Genomic DNA, 13,472 nt, shown 5'->3' with positions numbered 1-13,472 from the left:
TGTGTGTGTGTGTGTGTGTGTGTGTGTGTGTGTGTCGTGCACATTAGGCCCACTGACCGAGCCCTCTGAGTCCTGCTCAGACATGTTTTTCTCTCCGTCCTGGTTCCGTTCTGTCTGCTGCCCCCTTCAGGCTGGAATCTGGACCTGCTGCCGCTGTGTTTGTGTCCTTCCGCTCCTTTGTGTTCAGAACTGAGCGTGTAGCGCCACCAGCAGGCCAAACACGACACTCATCACAGCTGCACGCAAACCTGGTTCAGCTCCCGTCGCATGTGCTCAGTGCAGTCTGACCAGTAATAGACTGTTAGAAAGACAATAAATGACTTTCCACAGCTGTACAAACATGTTTGGCCTTAACTTTACATGACAGCACGTGTGTGTTTTGGCTTTAAAATGCTTAATGGAGGATTTTTACACGTGTGAAAACTATGCAATAATAACAACAATAATAATAATAATAATAATACCAACAATAAAGATACTGTGGTTGTTGTTATATTTTGTGTGTTTATTTAGCATCAGATACATAAATATATGTTATCATAAATAATATGCATTATAATATAATACATCAGAACCAGCTTTAATGGCCCAGTACGTACACAACACACAACATTCGGCTGTTGGTGTCGCCCTGGAAATGAGCAATAGGAACATAAAAAAATCAAGTAAAATAACCATAGAAAGAAAAAAAATAAAAAGTAGAATAAAAAATAAATAACAATAATAAAAATAAAATAAGATAAAAAATGTACACAAGAATTTACACATCTTAGCAGAAAAAATACACACATATACACACATAATATATCGTGATGAAGTATTCTGACAGATTGATAGTATTTAAAGATAGCATATCCTAACAAAAACACATTTAATAAACCTTTTTGTTGTTTTGAAAACGTCTGTAATCGTGCAAGATATCTTTGGTTTAACAAACAAGTGTTAATCTGTTGATTATTAAATAAATCAATAATTATTGCCACGTAGTAATTAAATACAGCTGTGAAACGAAACCTGGAAAAAGTGTAAATAATGTAATGATTAAATAAATAGGTGTTTAGTTTTCAAAGGACCACTTTATTTGATTTCGTAGAAATATTAATGTTTGGCTGCATCTATGTTTTTGATTTAATATCGACTTAAATGGGACTCTGTACGTGCAGTGATGTTTGACAAGCGTTTAACATAAATATATAAATGACTATAATAACTAAATAAACTGATTTTATGGAATATTTGTGTATTTTAAATACGTTGGCCTTTTGTTGCTTTCAATAAAGTAAAAAACAAAGCTGTCAGTAAAGCGGTTTAAATAAAGTTTTTTGATCAGTCAGCTGCTTCACATCACAACAAACATGGCGGCGGTTGGCGGCTGACGGAGAACAAACGCCGGACATCCTATGAAACCGTCTGATTTACAGGTTTTTACTCTTTAAAAGGTAATTTTCGGCCTCGGGATGGATTCTGCGCCGTTTTCAGAGGAGCTGTCCGAGAGGAAAGTGTGTGTCGTCGGCTCGGAGCTGGTGGAAAACTACACGGTGAGATCCGGCAGCTTTCCACCCGCCGTTAGCTTAGCTGGTAGCTAGCTGATAGCCAGCTTAGCTTCAGGTCTGAGGCAGTGACAGCACCGTAGGAATTTGTTAAACGGTGGACGTGTTTGCTGTTGAGTTCGTGAACTTTATTTGAACGATACTGCAGCAGGTGGTGTGGTGATCCTCTGGAGCCTGCGAGAAGAACCGGAAGGGGAGCTAACAGGCTAACAGCTAACAGCTAGCTGAGCTGCCCGTTGAAAGGGTTTTCGGACTCATATTTATCAGTGTGTGTTCCGTGGATCCGTAGCTGTTTAACCGATAGTCTGCTGCACGGTGCTGGAACAACCGACGCTTTGCTGTGTAGTTTTTCTGCGACATGTCTTGAATTAAAACAACAGCTTTCATTTGATGACTTGACAAACTGCATCAGGAAAGAACCACTGCAGGGTGACTGAGGGGGTTTTAGAGGAGAGCGTCTAAAAAATAATAGAATAATAGAAAATAATGTCAATACGGCTGAAACAACATCACAGCTTTGTGCTGCTGATTTAACTCCAGCAGCTCCTGTCTCCTGGTCCCTCACTGAGGTTCATGTTTCAGCATCAAGTCCTGCAGCTCTGTGGAACCAGAACCACATGAAGGCGGAGACAGAACAGCAGGACTCAGAACCATGGAGACCAGAGAAAAGTTTTATGTTTTTTTTTACAATTATTGATGAACTGAAATCAATCCTACAGACTACAGAGTTTGTTTGATCGCGACCTGTAGACTAACGGCACTTTGAGGCTGAGCTTTCTAACAACACGTCACAGGTGATTATTTCAAGGATTGTAGGAACAATGTGATGCTTGGACTGTTTGTGGCTCTGATATAAGGTGTCGTTTCTTTTATTTAAACCTGTGTGACAAACCCACAGACTGTGGTTTTGGGGTTCAGAGGGTTTAACGGTCAGACTGATTTGTGGCCTCATGTTGTCTAAACAGCCGCTGACCTACAACCTGTTTTTTGTCAACGTCATTCTTTCTGTAGCTTAGATGTTTTCATACAACTGGTTTCTTTTTGCAGCTTAAGCTTCCTTTTGACGTGTTGTTGTGGTGTTTCAGGTTTACATCATCGACGTCACAGACGGGCAACACAGATGGACGGTGAAGCATCGCTACAGCGATTTCCACGACCTCCACGAGAAGGTAAGAGAGCAGAGCAGCGGTTGAACACGATCACCTGATCAAGATGAAACATGTATCCAGTGTGTTTGTGGATTCAGTTGGTTTCTCAGATAATCAGTAAATCATCTGTAACAGTTTTCTATCTCCAGTGTGGCGTCATCGTCCACTTTAAAATGGTGTAAAAGCTGCAGACCCTCAGCTTGTGTTTGCTGTTTTACTTTGTGGTTGGCTGATGATGAGTCAGATTCTGGTTTCGTTTGTTTCCTGCAGCTGACGGCGGAGAAGAAGGTCGACCGCCGGCTGCTGCCCCCGAAGAAGATCTTGGGGAAGAACTCAAAGAGTCTGGTGGAGCGGCGGCAGAAGGAGCTGGAGCTTTACCTGCAGACGCTGCTGCTGCAGTTCCCTCAGGCCACGCCCACCGAGCTCGCCTGCTTCCTGCACTTCCACCTCTACGTGAGTAAAGTTCACGACTCGATAAGAAACTTGGCTTCGGAGTCAAGGGTCAGGAAGATACAGTCGTGACTCGATAATCCGACACTAAATGTAAAACCTGCTTTTATGTCGGATAGCGAGACGGAGGTCGAGATACAAGCAGGGCTTTAATATAGCTGTTATAATAAATTGTCTACGTCTGTGATGTTGTTAGGATTTATATGAAAAAACTAAACTATCTGCTGGTCTCAGGTCAGCACCAGATGCTGAGAGACCAGAATAAAACACAGGAGCCTTAGTTTAATGAGCTGGACACATGGAGGCTCCACGTCCTTTAGATATTTCTGTGTTCTCTGTTTTACAGCGTCGATGAGGCTGTCTCGCTTCTCCGTGGTTTCTGAACAGCAGATAAGCTTTTACAGCTGCTGGTGGCTTAAAAGGCGTGTTTTCTGAGGAATTGTGTAATTTTAGCATTTTTAAAAACAAGTCCTTTAAAACACCGTCTGCAGGTCTGGAGCTTTGTGGCTGGATTATCAGCCAGGAGAACACTCTTAAATCCGGACACTGGGTTTGTGAAAGCCAGCTGGGATAGACTCCAGCCCCTAGTGACCCCAGTGAGGATTAAGCGGTGTGTAGATAATGGATGGTTTGTCAAATGTTGGTGAAATGATCTCGTTGAATCATCAGTAAAGATCCAAAAGAATTTGTTGAAGCCCAGGAGACTTGTTCTGTTGGAGCATCCTGGCAGTGAACCCAGTGGTCTGATGATGAGCACCAGAGACCGGCTGTGTGCGGCTGCTACCGGCCTGTAAGCCTCAGCACCTGTGTGGCCACACACCTGTCCGCCTGCTGTTGTCATTGGAAGAGCGACTGAGCAGCAGCTGGAGAAAGAAAGATGGGAAAGACCTGGAGCAGCATTTCAGTCGTGGCCGGCAGAAGTGGAGGGGTCGCGTTGCTGCCCGACCCGGCGCCGGGTCAGCCTAGCAGCCAACATGTTGCCCTGCTGAGCCACGGGGTCACATGTTGGTGTGTCCGTTCTGTCATTAGTGTGTTTTATCCTCATTTGTGTTGCTGTTCTGTTGTTAACGAGTGACAACATTTGTTAGAACGAGTCTAGATTAGAAGACGTTTGGCTGAACGTTTGTGTGTTTGATGTGTTTCAGGAGATAAACGGCATCACAGCAGCTCTCGCTCAGGAGCTGTTCCATAAAGGTGAGCTTCCTCCGTGTCCTCGGACCGGATCCGCCTCATTCAGAGTTTAGAGACAACAGCTAGTCAAAATCTGTTCCAACACGCTGGAGATACAATCCTAGTGGTCGTCGTCTTTCCATATAAAACCAGCTAAATCTGAATAAACGTCCCCCAGAACCTCCTCAGAACATCTGGTTCTGTACCTCCAGTATCTTTATCTACTGACCAGAGTTCTACCTTCAGACTGAATGTTCCAGAGCTCCAGGTCCTTGAAGTCCACAGAGGAGGGTCCAGACTGATCACTTTAATGGACTTTTTCCATCATTTCTGAGCCTCAGAACTTCATCAGTACAGCAGATAGACACATGACATTTAGGAGGAAGAAAACATCTGGGCTCTGGTAGAACCTGACACCAGATCAGTTCTACATCCATCCAGGTGTCTCAGTCTGAACACTGGACCTGGTTTCTGAGACAAAACAACAAGCGAGACAAAAAAAGAGACAAACAACACAAAACAACGAGATGAGACACAAAGAGACAGAACCTCCAGCGGGTCCATCTGGACAGATTTGAGCTCATCTGGACTCTTTTTGTCATTTTGGAAAATGTTGAATAATTCCATATAAGCTTCATGTGATTGTTTCTTATTTTTTGGCTTTTCTTTGTCATTTTAATCACACTTTTGATTATTTTAACATCTTTTATTCATTCGGGACTATTTCTGAGTCATTTTAACAAATTTTAAGGCATTTTGCTTCTCGTCAGCAACATGTGAGTTATTTTTAACAATTGTGACAGTCTGGTGATTTTTTTTTTCGTCGTGTTGGACACCTGGATGGATGTCGACTTGGTCTGGTGTCAGGTTCTACCAGAACTCAGGTGTGTTTTTCCTCCTAAACTGTCTGTCTGCTGGACTGATGAAGCAGAACCTACATCTGTGAGTTCTGTAAATATTCTCAACATCTGGACTGTAAATGCTGACGTGTGAATCAGTGAAGTGTTCGACTGACAGGGAAACGTACGTTGTTGTGACGAGCTTTGCACAGGGATGAGCGTCAGGCCGCTCTGTTTGTTTGTTTATGTGTTTGTTTGTTTGTTTGCTGCAGGCGAGCAGCTGCTGCAGGCCGGTGAGGTGTTCTCTCTCCGTCCTCTGCAGCTCTACGCCGTCTCCCAGCAGCTGCGACTGGCCAAACCCACCTGCTGCAACGGAGACGCTCGGACGGACCTGGGACACATCCTGGACTTCACCTGCAGGCTGCGCTACCTCAAGGTGAGCCTCACCTGAACCGCCCGCAGCCCGTTGTCTGACCCTGTTCTCACCGGTTCGTCTCTCTGGCTCAGATCTGTGGCACCAGAGGTCCAGTGGGAACCAGCAACATCCAGGAGAGCAGCCTTCCCTTCGACCTGTCCGTCTTCAAGTCGCTGCTGCAGATCGAGGTAACGCTGGAGCAGACGTCCGGGTCGGTGTCGGCTGAAGAGCTGCACGTTGTCTCAGTTATACCCGACAGAACCAGACTGTTTTGGTCCGAATGTATCACCTGTGTACTTGTTCTTCCCAGCACAAGGCACATTTCTACATTTGTTCTTATCCTTTAACCTATGTTTGTGCTTTTAGGCCTTATTTTTCTCCTCACTTTGTTCTGTCTCTGGACTTCTACTGAAACATCTGCTCGTGTTCTTCTGTCTCTGGGCTTCTGTCGGTTCTTTCAATCTGTTTTATTTAAACTGGCTTTAAAAGCACATCTGGTGTCTGTGTGCAGATCAGCGAGTGCAGCTCTGAGCAGATCGAAGGTTTGTCGACTCTCAGGACGAGTCTGGAGACGATGAACATCCACCAGAGCACACAGTCCATGATGGTACACACTGCTACACAATGCTACACACCGCTACACAACACTACACAACACTAAACACCGCTACACACCGCTACACACCACTACACAACGCTACACACAGTCCATGATGGTACACACCGCTACACACCGCTACACACCACTACACAACCCTACACAACGCTACACACAGTCCATGATGCTACACACCGCTACACACCACTACACACCACTACACACCGCTACACAACGCTACACAACGCTACACACAGTCCATGATGGTACACAACACTACACAACACTACACACCGCTACACAACACTACACAACACTACACACAGTCCATGATGGTACACACCGCTACACAACAAAATAATTTGTGTCCGTGTGTTGACCTGTGCATTGACCTGTGTGTTGTGTTGACCTGTGCGTTGTTTGTGCGTTGACCTGTGCGTTGTGTTGACCTGTGTGTTGTGTTGACCTGTGCGTTGTGTTGACCTGTGTGTTGTGTTGACCTGTGCGTTGTGTTGACCAGTGTGTTGACCTGTGCCTTGCGTTGTTCCCTCCAGTCGGTGCTGGTTCCGGAGGCGACTGAGTTCTCTCAGTGGGAACCTGAGGGGGCGGAGCCTGGGTGTCCGGTCACCACCGTGGTCCCGGTGTGGCGCCACCTGACCACCCTGGACCTGAGTCACAACCGCATCGGCTGCATCGACAACTCTGTGGTGAGACGCACAAACGCAACTGAACACACGGCTTGGGGTTGTTCCTGGAGAGTCTCAGGGTGTAGGTGTGAAGGGTTCTGTCTGGTTCTGCCTGGTTATTCAGGTGTGTGTTACAGGTGTAAGTTCAGGTGTGTGTTACGGTGTGTGTTCCGGTGTGTGTTCAGGTGTGTTACAGTGTGTGTTCAGGTGTGTTACAGTGTGTTACAGTGTGTGTTCAGGTGTGTGTCCAGGTGTGCTGACAGAATTGTTCTCTGCTGCAGAGGCTGATTCCAAAGGTGGAGTTTCTGGATCTGAGCTCCAACCAGCTGTCGTCAGTGGAGAACCTGCAGGTGAGTGACGCTGTGACGACTGAAGGTTCTGGTCCAACAGGTGTGATCAGTGGTTAATACGAGAACGGTTGTTGGACGTCTCTGCAGTGAGTCATGCTGTGGCTCATCCACAACATCCTCAGCTGCTGCCAGCAGGAAGGAACACTCTCAGTGAAGGTCACACTTCCTTCTTCTGCCTGTTTATCTTCTACGACGGACTTCTCAGTGAATCAACTGAACGTTTCTTCGTTCTGATGACTTGAACTGTGACTCTGTAAACATGATTTGGACCAGTCAAGTTGCTGACACTGCAGAACTAGACTTAATGTAGACCTTCCAGAAAAACAGGAAGTTGATTGATGCTTTATCAGAGGTTTGTCTAAATGACGTTAGGGGGCGCTGCGCCCTCACACTGCCGACTGAACCCTGGTAACACTGGGCCATGTTCTTACATGCTGCCGTACAACGTGCAGTCTTCACGAAAACGATCTTCTCGGCTGTGAAAATATTCCAGCAGCACCACAAGACAACGTGTCTGATCATCAACAACGCTATCATGACTCCAGCATATTCTGATTTTAGTAGATACACCGTTAGAAAAAAAACATGGAAACTGGCGTTTTCCATGCCGAGGCGCCATATTGTTTTGGTGTTAGCTGCTCTCGCGAGATTTCATATCGGTTACATGCAGGGTCAGCTGACCCACACAGCCAGACTTCTCCAGACTGAATGACCTTTCGCCCTCTGGTGTGGTAGCTTTGACAGAAAAGGTTGCGAGTTGTTTTTGTTGACGCGTGGGCATTTAAAGATGTCATCCTGCGGGTCCTCTCCCTGACACCGTTACACTGGTTGTAGTACATGTATGTGTATCACGGTGCCGTACGAGCATGTCAGAACATTCCAAGTACTAGTCAATACTAGTATGTGTCATGTTTTCATACAGAGGACAGCTGCATTACAGTTCTAACCCAACAACAGTGGCTCAGCAGTTGATAAGGTCTTGACTTCTGAAGTTTCATGAACTAAAGTCTCTCATCAGTCAGCCTCAGAATGTCCCATTTAAGCTTCAGTTTTTCAAAGGCTTCACTGAGCAGCACTGACCTACCTGTGTGTTTTTGCAGCACCTGTACAACCTGGTCCATGTGGACCTGTCCTACAACAACCTGCAGGTTCTGGAAGCTGCTCACACCCGTCTGGGGAACATCAAAACCCTGAACTTGGCCGGAAACCAGCTGCAGAACCTCAGTGGACTCACCAAACTCTACTCCCTGGTCAACCTGGACCTCAGCCACAACCAGCTGGCCCAGGTATCCACACCCAGGAGGGCCTGAAGACTCTGATTGGGTTCTAATGGTCCTGAAGGTTCTAAAGCCACAGTCTCAGCCTTTTTACACGTCATTTACGTATTTCAATTAAAAGCAACAAAACAAGTGAAAAAGGAGTGAATTCTAGTTTCCCCAAGAAACAACATCAGACCCCCTTCTGAAGAACATCTGCTGCAGCTCCTGTAAACAGTCCAGATGTTCTGTTGTTCTGACCCGGCTGTGTTCTCTGTCCAGCTGGAGGAGATCAGGAACATCGGCTCTCTGCCCTGTCTGGAGAAGCTCAGCCTGTCCAGTAACCCCATGTGCATCATCCCAGACTACAGAACCAAGGTCCTGGCCCAGTTTGGAGACCGAGCAGCTGAGGTACCACCAGAACCTCCCCAGTATCACCATCACTAATGTGTAGCAGCACCGCAGAGCATCTACTGCTGTGTTTACTTTACACTCTGCTGTCAGTACCGCTCACAGCTGAGTTTGTGTGTCTGTATCTGTTGTGTGTCTGTGTTGTGTCTGTTGTGGTCAGGTGTGTCTGGACAGTAAGGTGACCACGGAGAAGGAGCTGGACACGGTGGAGGTGTTGAAAGCTATTCAGAAAGCCAAAGAAGTCAAAGACCGGATGAGCAGCGGAGACAAGAAGGTAAGTGGGCCATCGGAAAGGTTCTGTTAGGGTTCTGTTAGTGTTGTGTTCGTGTTCTATTAGGGTTCTGTTTGGGTTCCTTTAGGGTTCTGTTAGTGTTGTGTTCGTGTTCTATTAGTGTTTTGTTAGGGTTCTTTTAGGGTTCTATGAGTGTTTATTGTTCAATTAGTCATTAATTAGTGTTCTTAGTTGTAGATGGAACCTCTGGTTCTCTGTAATGATCTCTGATGTAGATGTTGTAGATGATCTCTATTGATCTCTGATGATCTCTATTGATCTCTGGTGATCTCTATTGATCTCTGATGATCTCTATTGATCTCTGATGATCTCTATTGATCTCTGGTGATCTCTATTGATCTCTGATGATATCTGGTGATTCCTGGTGACCTCTGATGATCTCTGATGTAGATGTTGTAGATGACCTCTGAAGATCTCTGATGTCCTCTCTGTCTTCTCGTCAGATCAGTGAGGACACCAGACCTCCTGCTCTGCTCTGCTCCTCCTCTTCCTCTCTGTCCTCCTCTGCTCCTCCTGCCTCCTCCTCCTCCTCCTCCTGTCCGGCCCAGCAGGCTTCCAGCCAAGGTAATCATGTATGTATCGGGCTGTGAGGAGGTTCTGTTGGATTCAGCAGGAGGCAGCAGCCGGGCACTAGAACAGTCGGTGTAATCAGGATTAACCGTTGTAACAGCACCAGCCTACGCTGAGCGCAGATATAAACGCTGTGGTTGAGATTAAGTCCTCTCCATCCAGGCGTTTGTTGTTCCAACACACAGAATCTACAACGAAGCAGACGTCAGCACACAACCAGAGTCACTCACAACTTTAAGGTCTTGTTAATATTGACTGAAATAACTCTGCTTAGTTTGGTTTTACACTGGTTCACACTTAGTTTACACTGTTTTACACTGGTTTACACTCAGTTTACACTGTATTTAGACTGGTTTACACTTAGTTTACACTGGTTTACACTGTATTTAGACTGGTTTACACTGTGTTACACTGGTTTAAACCATATTTAGACTGGTTTACACTGTATTCAGACTGGTTTACATTGCATTTAGTTTGATTTTACACTGGTTTACACTTAGTTTACACTGTTTTACACTGTATTTGGACTGGCTTTGACTGTATTTAGACTGGTTTACGCTGCATTTAGATTGGTTTACACTAGTTTACGCTGTTTTCAGACTGGTTTGCACTGTCTTTAGACTGGTTTTGACTGTATTCAGACTGGTTTACGCTGTACTTAGACTGGTTTTACACTGGTTTACACTTAGTTTACACTGTATTTGGACTGGTTTTGACTGTATTTAGACTGGTTTACGCTGCATTTAGATTGGTTTACACTAGTTTACGCTGTTTTTAGACTGGTTTGCACTGTCTTTAGACTGGTTTTGACTGTATTCAGCCTGGTTTCCACCAGTTGTGGACTGGTTTTGGACTTCTCTAAACTGATTCTGGGTTGGTTTTAGGGTAGTTTTGACTAGTTTCTGGCTAGTTTTAAACAGGTTTTAGGGTAGTTTTGGCTGGTTTTGGACTGATTTCCAGCCCTTTTTAGACTAAACTGTTCAGAGTTGGATCAATTTTACTCTTTTCCAACTGGAACAATTGAAATGAGATTTGTGGAACAGAACATTTGCGTGCTATTTGTTCAGCTGACAGACACTCAGGTTAGATTAACCTCCCTCAGGACAAATCGATCAGGCATTCGGCTGAACACACGCGACACTAACATGCAGTGAAGATGTAGAAACAGCAGAACGTTTACACCAACAAGACTCTGTGTGTTGGAACAGGAACGTAGAAGCAGGAAAGCATCTCATCTGTCCGGCTGCTGCCTTCAGTCAACGTGGTTTAGTTTACTCTCTCTTGTTCTGTCTTTGCTGTTTTAACAGAATTTTCTTTGATCAGTCTGGTGGATTTCAATTGAAAGCTGCCTTCACATGTGTTTCTTTCCACTGTGGTCATGTGAGGCTCTGGTTGGTACAATGCAGCACTTTCAGATTTCCCTTCATCAGTGTTCCTCAGAACAGCAACTATAAGAGAACCTGGAAACACCAACTCAACCTTAAATGCTGCAGTGGATTAAAAACAACCTACATGTGCACGAGGCTGATTGAACTGAGCTGCTGCTTTCACTCCTGTAGCTCCTGTTTCTCGTCTCTGAACCAGATTGTGTTCTGCTGTAGATGCTGTTCCTGCTTCAGGCTGCCTGACGCCCTTCATGTTGTCGCCGCTTAGTCATCACACGTCCTTTCAGTTCCTACATTAAACTCACCTATAGCTAGAATCAGACATGTGATCAGGTGATGTGACCTCAGGTGTGTTTCCTGTTGCAGAAATGACCAGCAGAGAAGAAGCCGCCACCCCCCCCACTGTTCTCCCCCCTGCGGACGCTACAACCCCTCCTGCAAGCTTTAACCCCAACACACCCCACCTGTCTGCTGCCTCCGCCCAGGTGACACACACCTGCAGCACCTGTAGTGGGGGAAGGGGGCTGTTACCATGACAACCAGTACAGCATCAGTCAGACGGAGAAATTTCCAGATAGGAAGATAGCTTCAACTGTAGAAATGGTTAAAAATGACAGCAATTATTTGGACCAGTCAGGATGTTTTGTCTGGGATAAAAACTGGCGAAAACAGGTTTAACGTTTGGTTGTTTTCTGTGGTTTTTAAATCACCACGCTATTTAATAAAAATGTAAAAACCTGGAGTCGTCCTGTCCACAGCTGGAAGCATGGAGGCTCCTCATACTGGTGACGTACTGGTTTACAATGTTTTACACTTAGTTTACAGTGGTTTATACTGTTTTACACTGGTTTACAATTAGTTGACGCTGGTTTACACTTAGTTGACGCTGGTTTACACTTAGTTTACACTGTTTTACACTTAGTTTACACTTAGTTGACGCTGGTTTACACTTAGTTGACACTGTTTTACACTTAGTTTACACTTAGTTGACGCTGGTTTATACTTAGTTGACACTGTTTTACACTTAGTTTACACTTAGTTGACACTGGTTTACACTTAGTTGACACTGGTTTACACTATAACCCATCCTGTCCACAGCTGGAAGCATGGAGGCTGCTCATAGCAGACATCTCACTGTTTACAGCTTGGTTAGTTTAGTTTGTTAGTTAGTTTTAATGCGTGTCTCCTCTCTGCCTGCAGTTCAGCTGGAAACTAATTCTTGGCTCCAGCCGAGTCACTGACTTGTTGAGGAGCTCAGAATGTTAGTGAAATCTAATTTGACCAAAACGTTTATTTCTGGCTCTTTTTAAACCGAGACGTGCAGAATAATGTGATTTTGATGAGATATAGAAAGCTGACAATCTGCTGACTCTCACTGTTTTCAGTTTTGGGCATTTCTTTGCAGAGATGACTCTCCTTGTAAACCTGCCAGCTGGTTTCAGGGTTCATAGTATTGTTCAACACTGATGCAAAAGGGAAACGTGTGAAGTTTCCTGCACATCTGCCCCCTCGGTGTCAGAATACAAACAAATTAACACGACAGAGGGTAGAACCGAGACTCCGGATGACGGTTAACCAGGATTCTGTTCTAACGCTGCTGTTTGTCTGCAGGTCCGTCCGTCTGAACACTGTGGAGCCTCCTCAGATGTTCCTGCTGCTAACGTCCCTGTCTGGTCAGTATGAAGCCACAGCCTTCACAGCAACACAAACATGAACCCACTGCTGTCTTCAAGGCGTGTTCATCGTTGCCTTTCAAAGTCAAACGTTTGTGAATCTAAAATAAGATCACTTTCTATAAAATCAACCAAATCTGCAGCAGCTGTAGTTCTCAGTGTGTCCTGCTGAGGGCGCTGGTGTTCACAGAATCACTTCACTGCTTCACCTCCTCGTTTCTGTTGCCGTGTGTTTATTGAAGCTTTATTGATCTCTGGCAGAAACACAAAAGAGACCTAAAAGGATATTACAGATAGATGTGTCCAATTGGTTGAACAGTAGATTGAATTCTTCTGTTTCTGTCCTGCAGCTGTATGTGCTCCTGCTCCTCTTCCTCCTCCAGACCAGCTGAGGCCAGGTGTTCTTCCTGCAGCGCCACCTGGTGTCCGCTGCTTCCTGCTGACCTGCTGCTCCTGTCCTCCTCCAACAAGGACTTCATTACCCAGCTGTCCCAGCGGCTCGGCTCCGTCCAGAGGGAGCCGAGAATGGAGGAAGAGGAGGAGGAGCAGGAGCAGGAGGAGCAGGAGGAGCAGGAGGAGAAGACCCAACCCAGAGAGCTTCAGTCTGCTGTGGATGGAACTGAGGTGGACAGCCACAGGTAATTCAACCAGCAACCTTGTCTCTGGTTTGTCCCCCAGT

The 13,472-nt window shown here is 45.6% G+C and overlaps 1 protein-coding gene across 2 annotated transcripts in view; it reads left to right on the top strand.

Moving 5' to 3' along the window:
- Nucleotides 1–1,350: 1,350 nt before the first annotated feature.
- The window catches only part of nisch (nischarin), a 20,565-nt gene continuing 8,443 nt past the window's right edge, over nucleotides 1,351–13,472 (top strand). The window contains exons 1-16 of one of the 2 annotated variants that reach the window (XM_008299093.1): nucleotides 1,351–1,538; nucleotides 2,636–2,719; nucleotides 2,969–3,151; nucleotides 4,294–4,342; nucleotides 5,430–5,593; nucleotides 5,665–5,760; nucleotides 6,084–6,179; nucleotides 6,725–6,877; nucleotides 7,138–7,206; nucleotides 8,307–8,492; nucleotides 8,745–8,873; nucleotides 9,034–9,147; nucleotides 9,609–9,729; nucleotides 11,487–11,605; nucleotides 12,732–12,793; nucleotides 13,144–13,431. In XM_008299093.1, the coding sequence (XP_008297315.1) occupies nucleotides 1,458–1,538; nucleotides 2,636–2,719; nucleotides 2,969–3,151; nucleotides 4,294–4,342; nucleotides 5,430–5,593; nucleotides 5,665–5,760; nucleotides 6,084–6,179; nucleotides 6,725–6,877; nucleotides 7,138–7,206; nucleotides 8,307–8,492; nucleotides 8,745–8,873; nucleotides 9,034–9,147; nucleotides 9,609–9,729; nucleotides 11,487–11,605; nucleotides 12,732–12,793; nucleotides 13,144–13,431 (1,994 nt within the window). In that variant the 5' untranslated portion in view covers nucleotides 1,351–1,457. Of the gene's footprint in view, nucleotides 1,539–2,635; nucleotides 2,720–2,968; nucleotides 3,152–4,293; nucleotides 4,343–5,429; nucleotides 5,594–5,664; nucleotides 5,761–6,083; nucleotides 6,180–6,724; nucleotides 6,878–7,137; nucleotides 7,207–8,306; nucleotides 8,493–8,744; nucleotides 8,874–9,033; nucleotides 9,148–9,608; nucleotides 9,738–11,486; nucleotides 11,606–12,731; nucleotides 12,794–13,143; nucleotides 13,432–13,472 lie in introns of those variants that run through there. The other variant, XM_008299094.1, reaches the window with a different exon arrangement.

Source organism: Stegastes partitus, unplaced genomic scaffold (assembly GCF_000690725.1).
Source record: "Stegastes partitus isolate 25-593 unplaced genomic scaffold, Stegastes_partitus-1.0.2 Scaffold1380, whole genome shotgun sequence".
NCBI lineage: Eukaryota > Metazoa > Chordata > Actinopteri > Pomacentridae > Stegastes > Stegastes partitus.
This window is presented reverse-complemented; position numbering and strand designations above follow the sequence as displayed.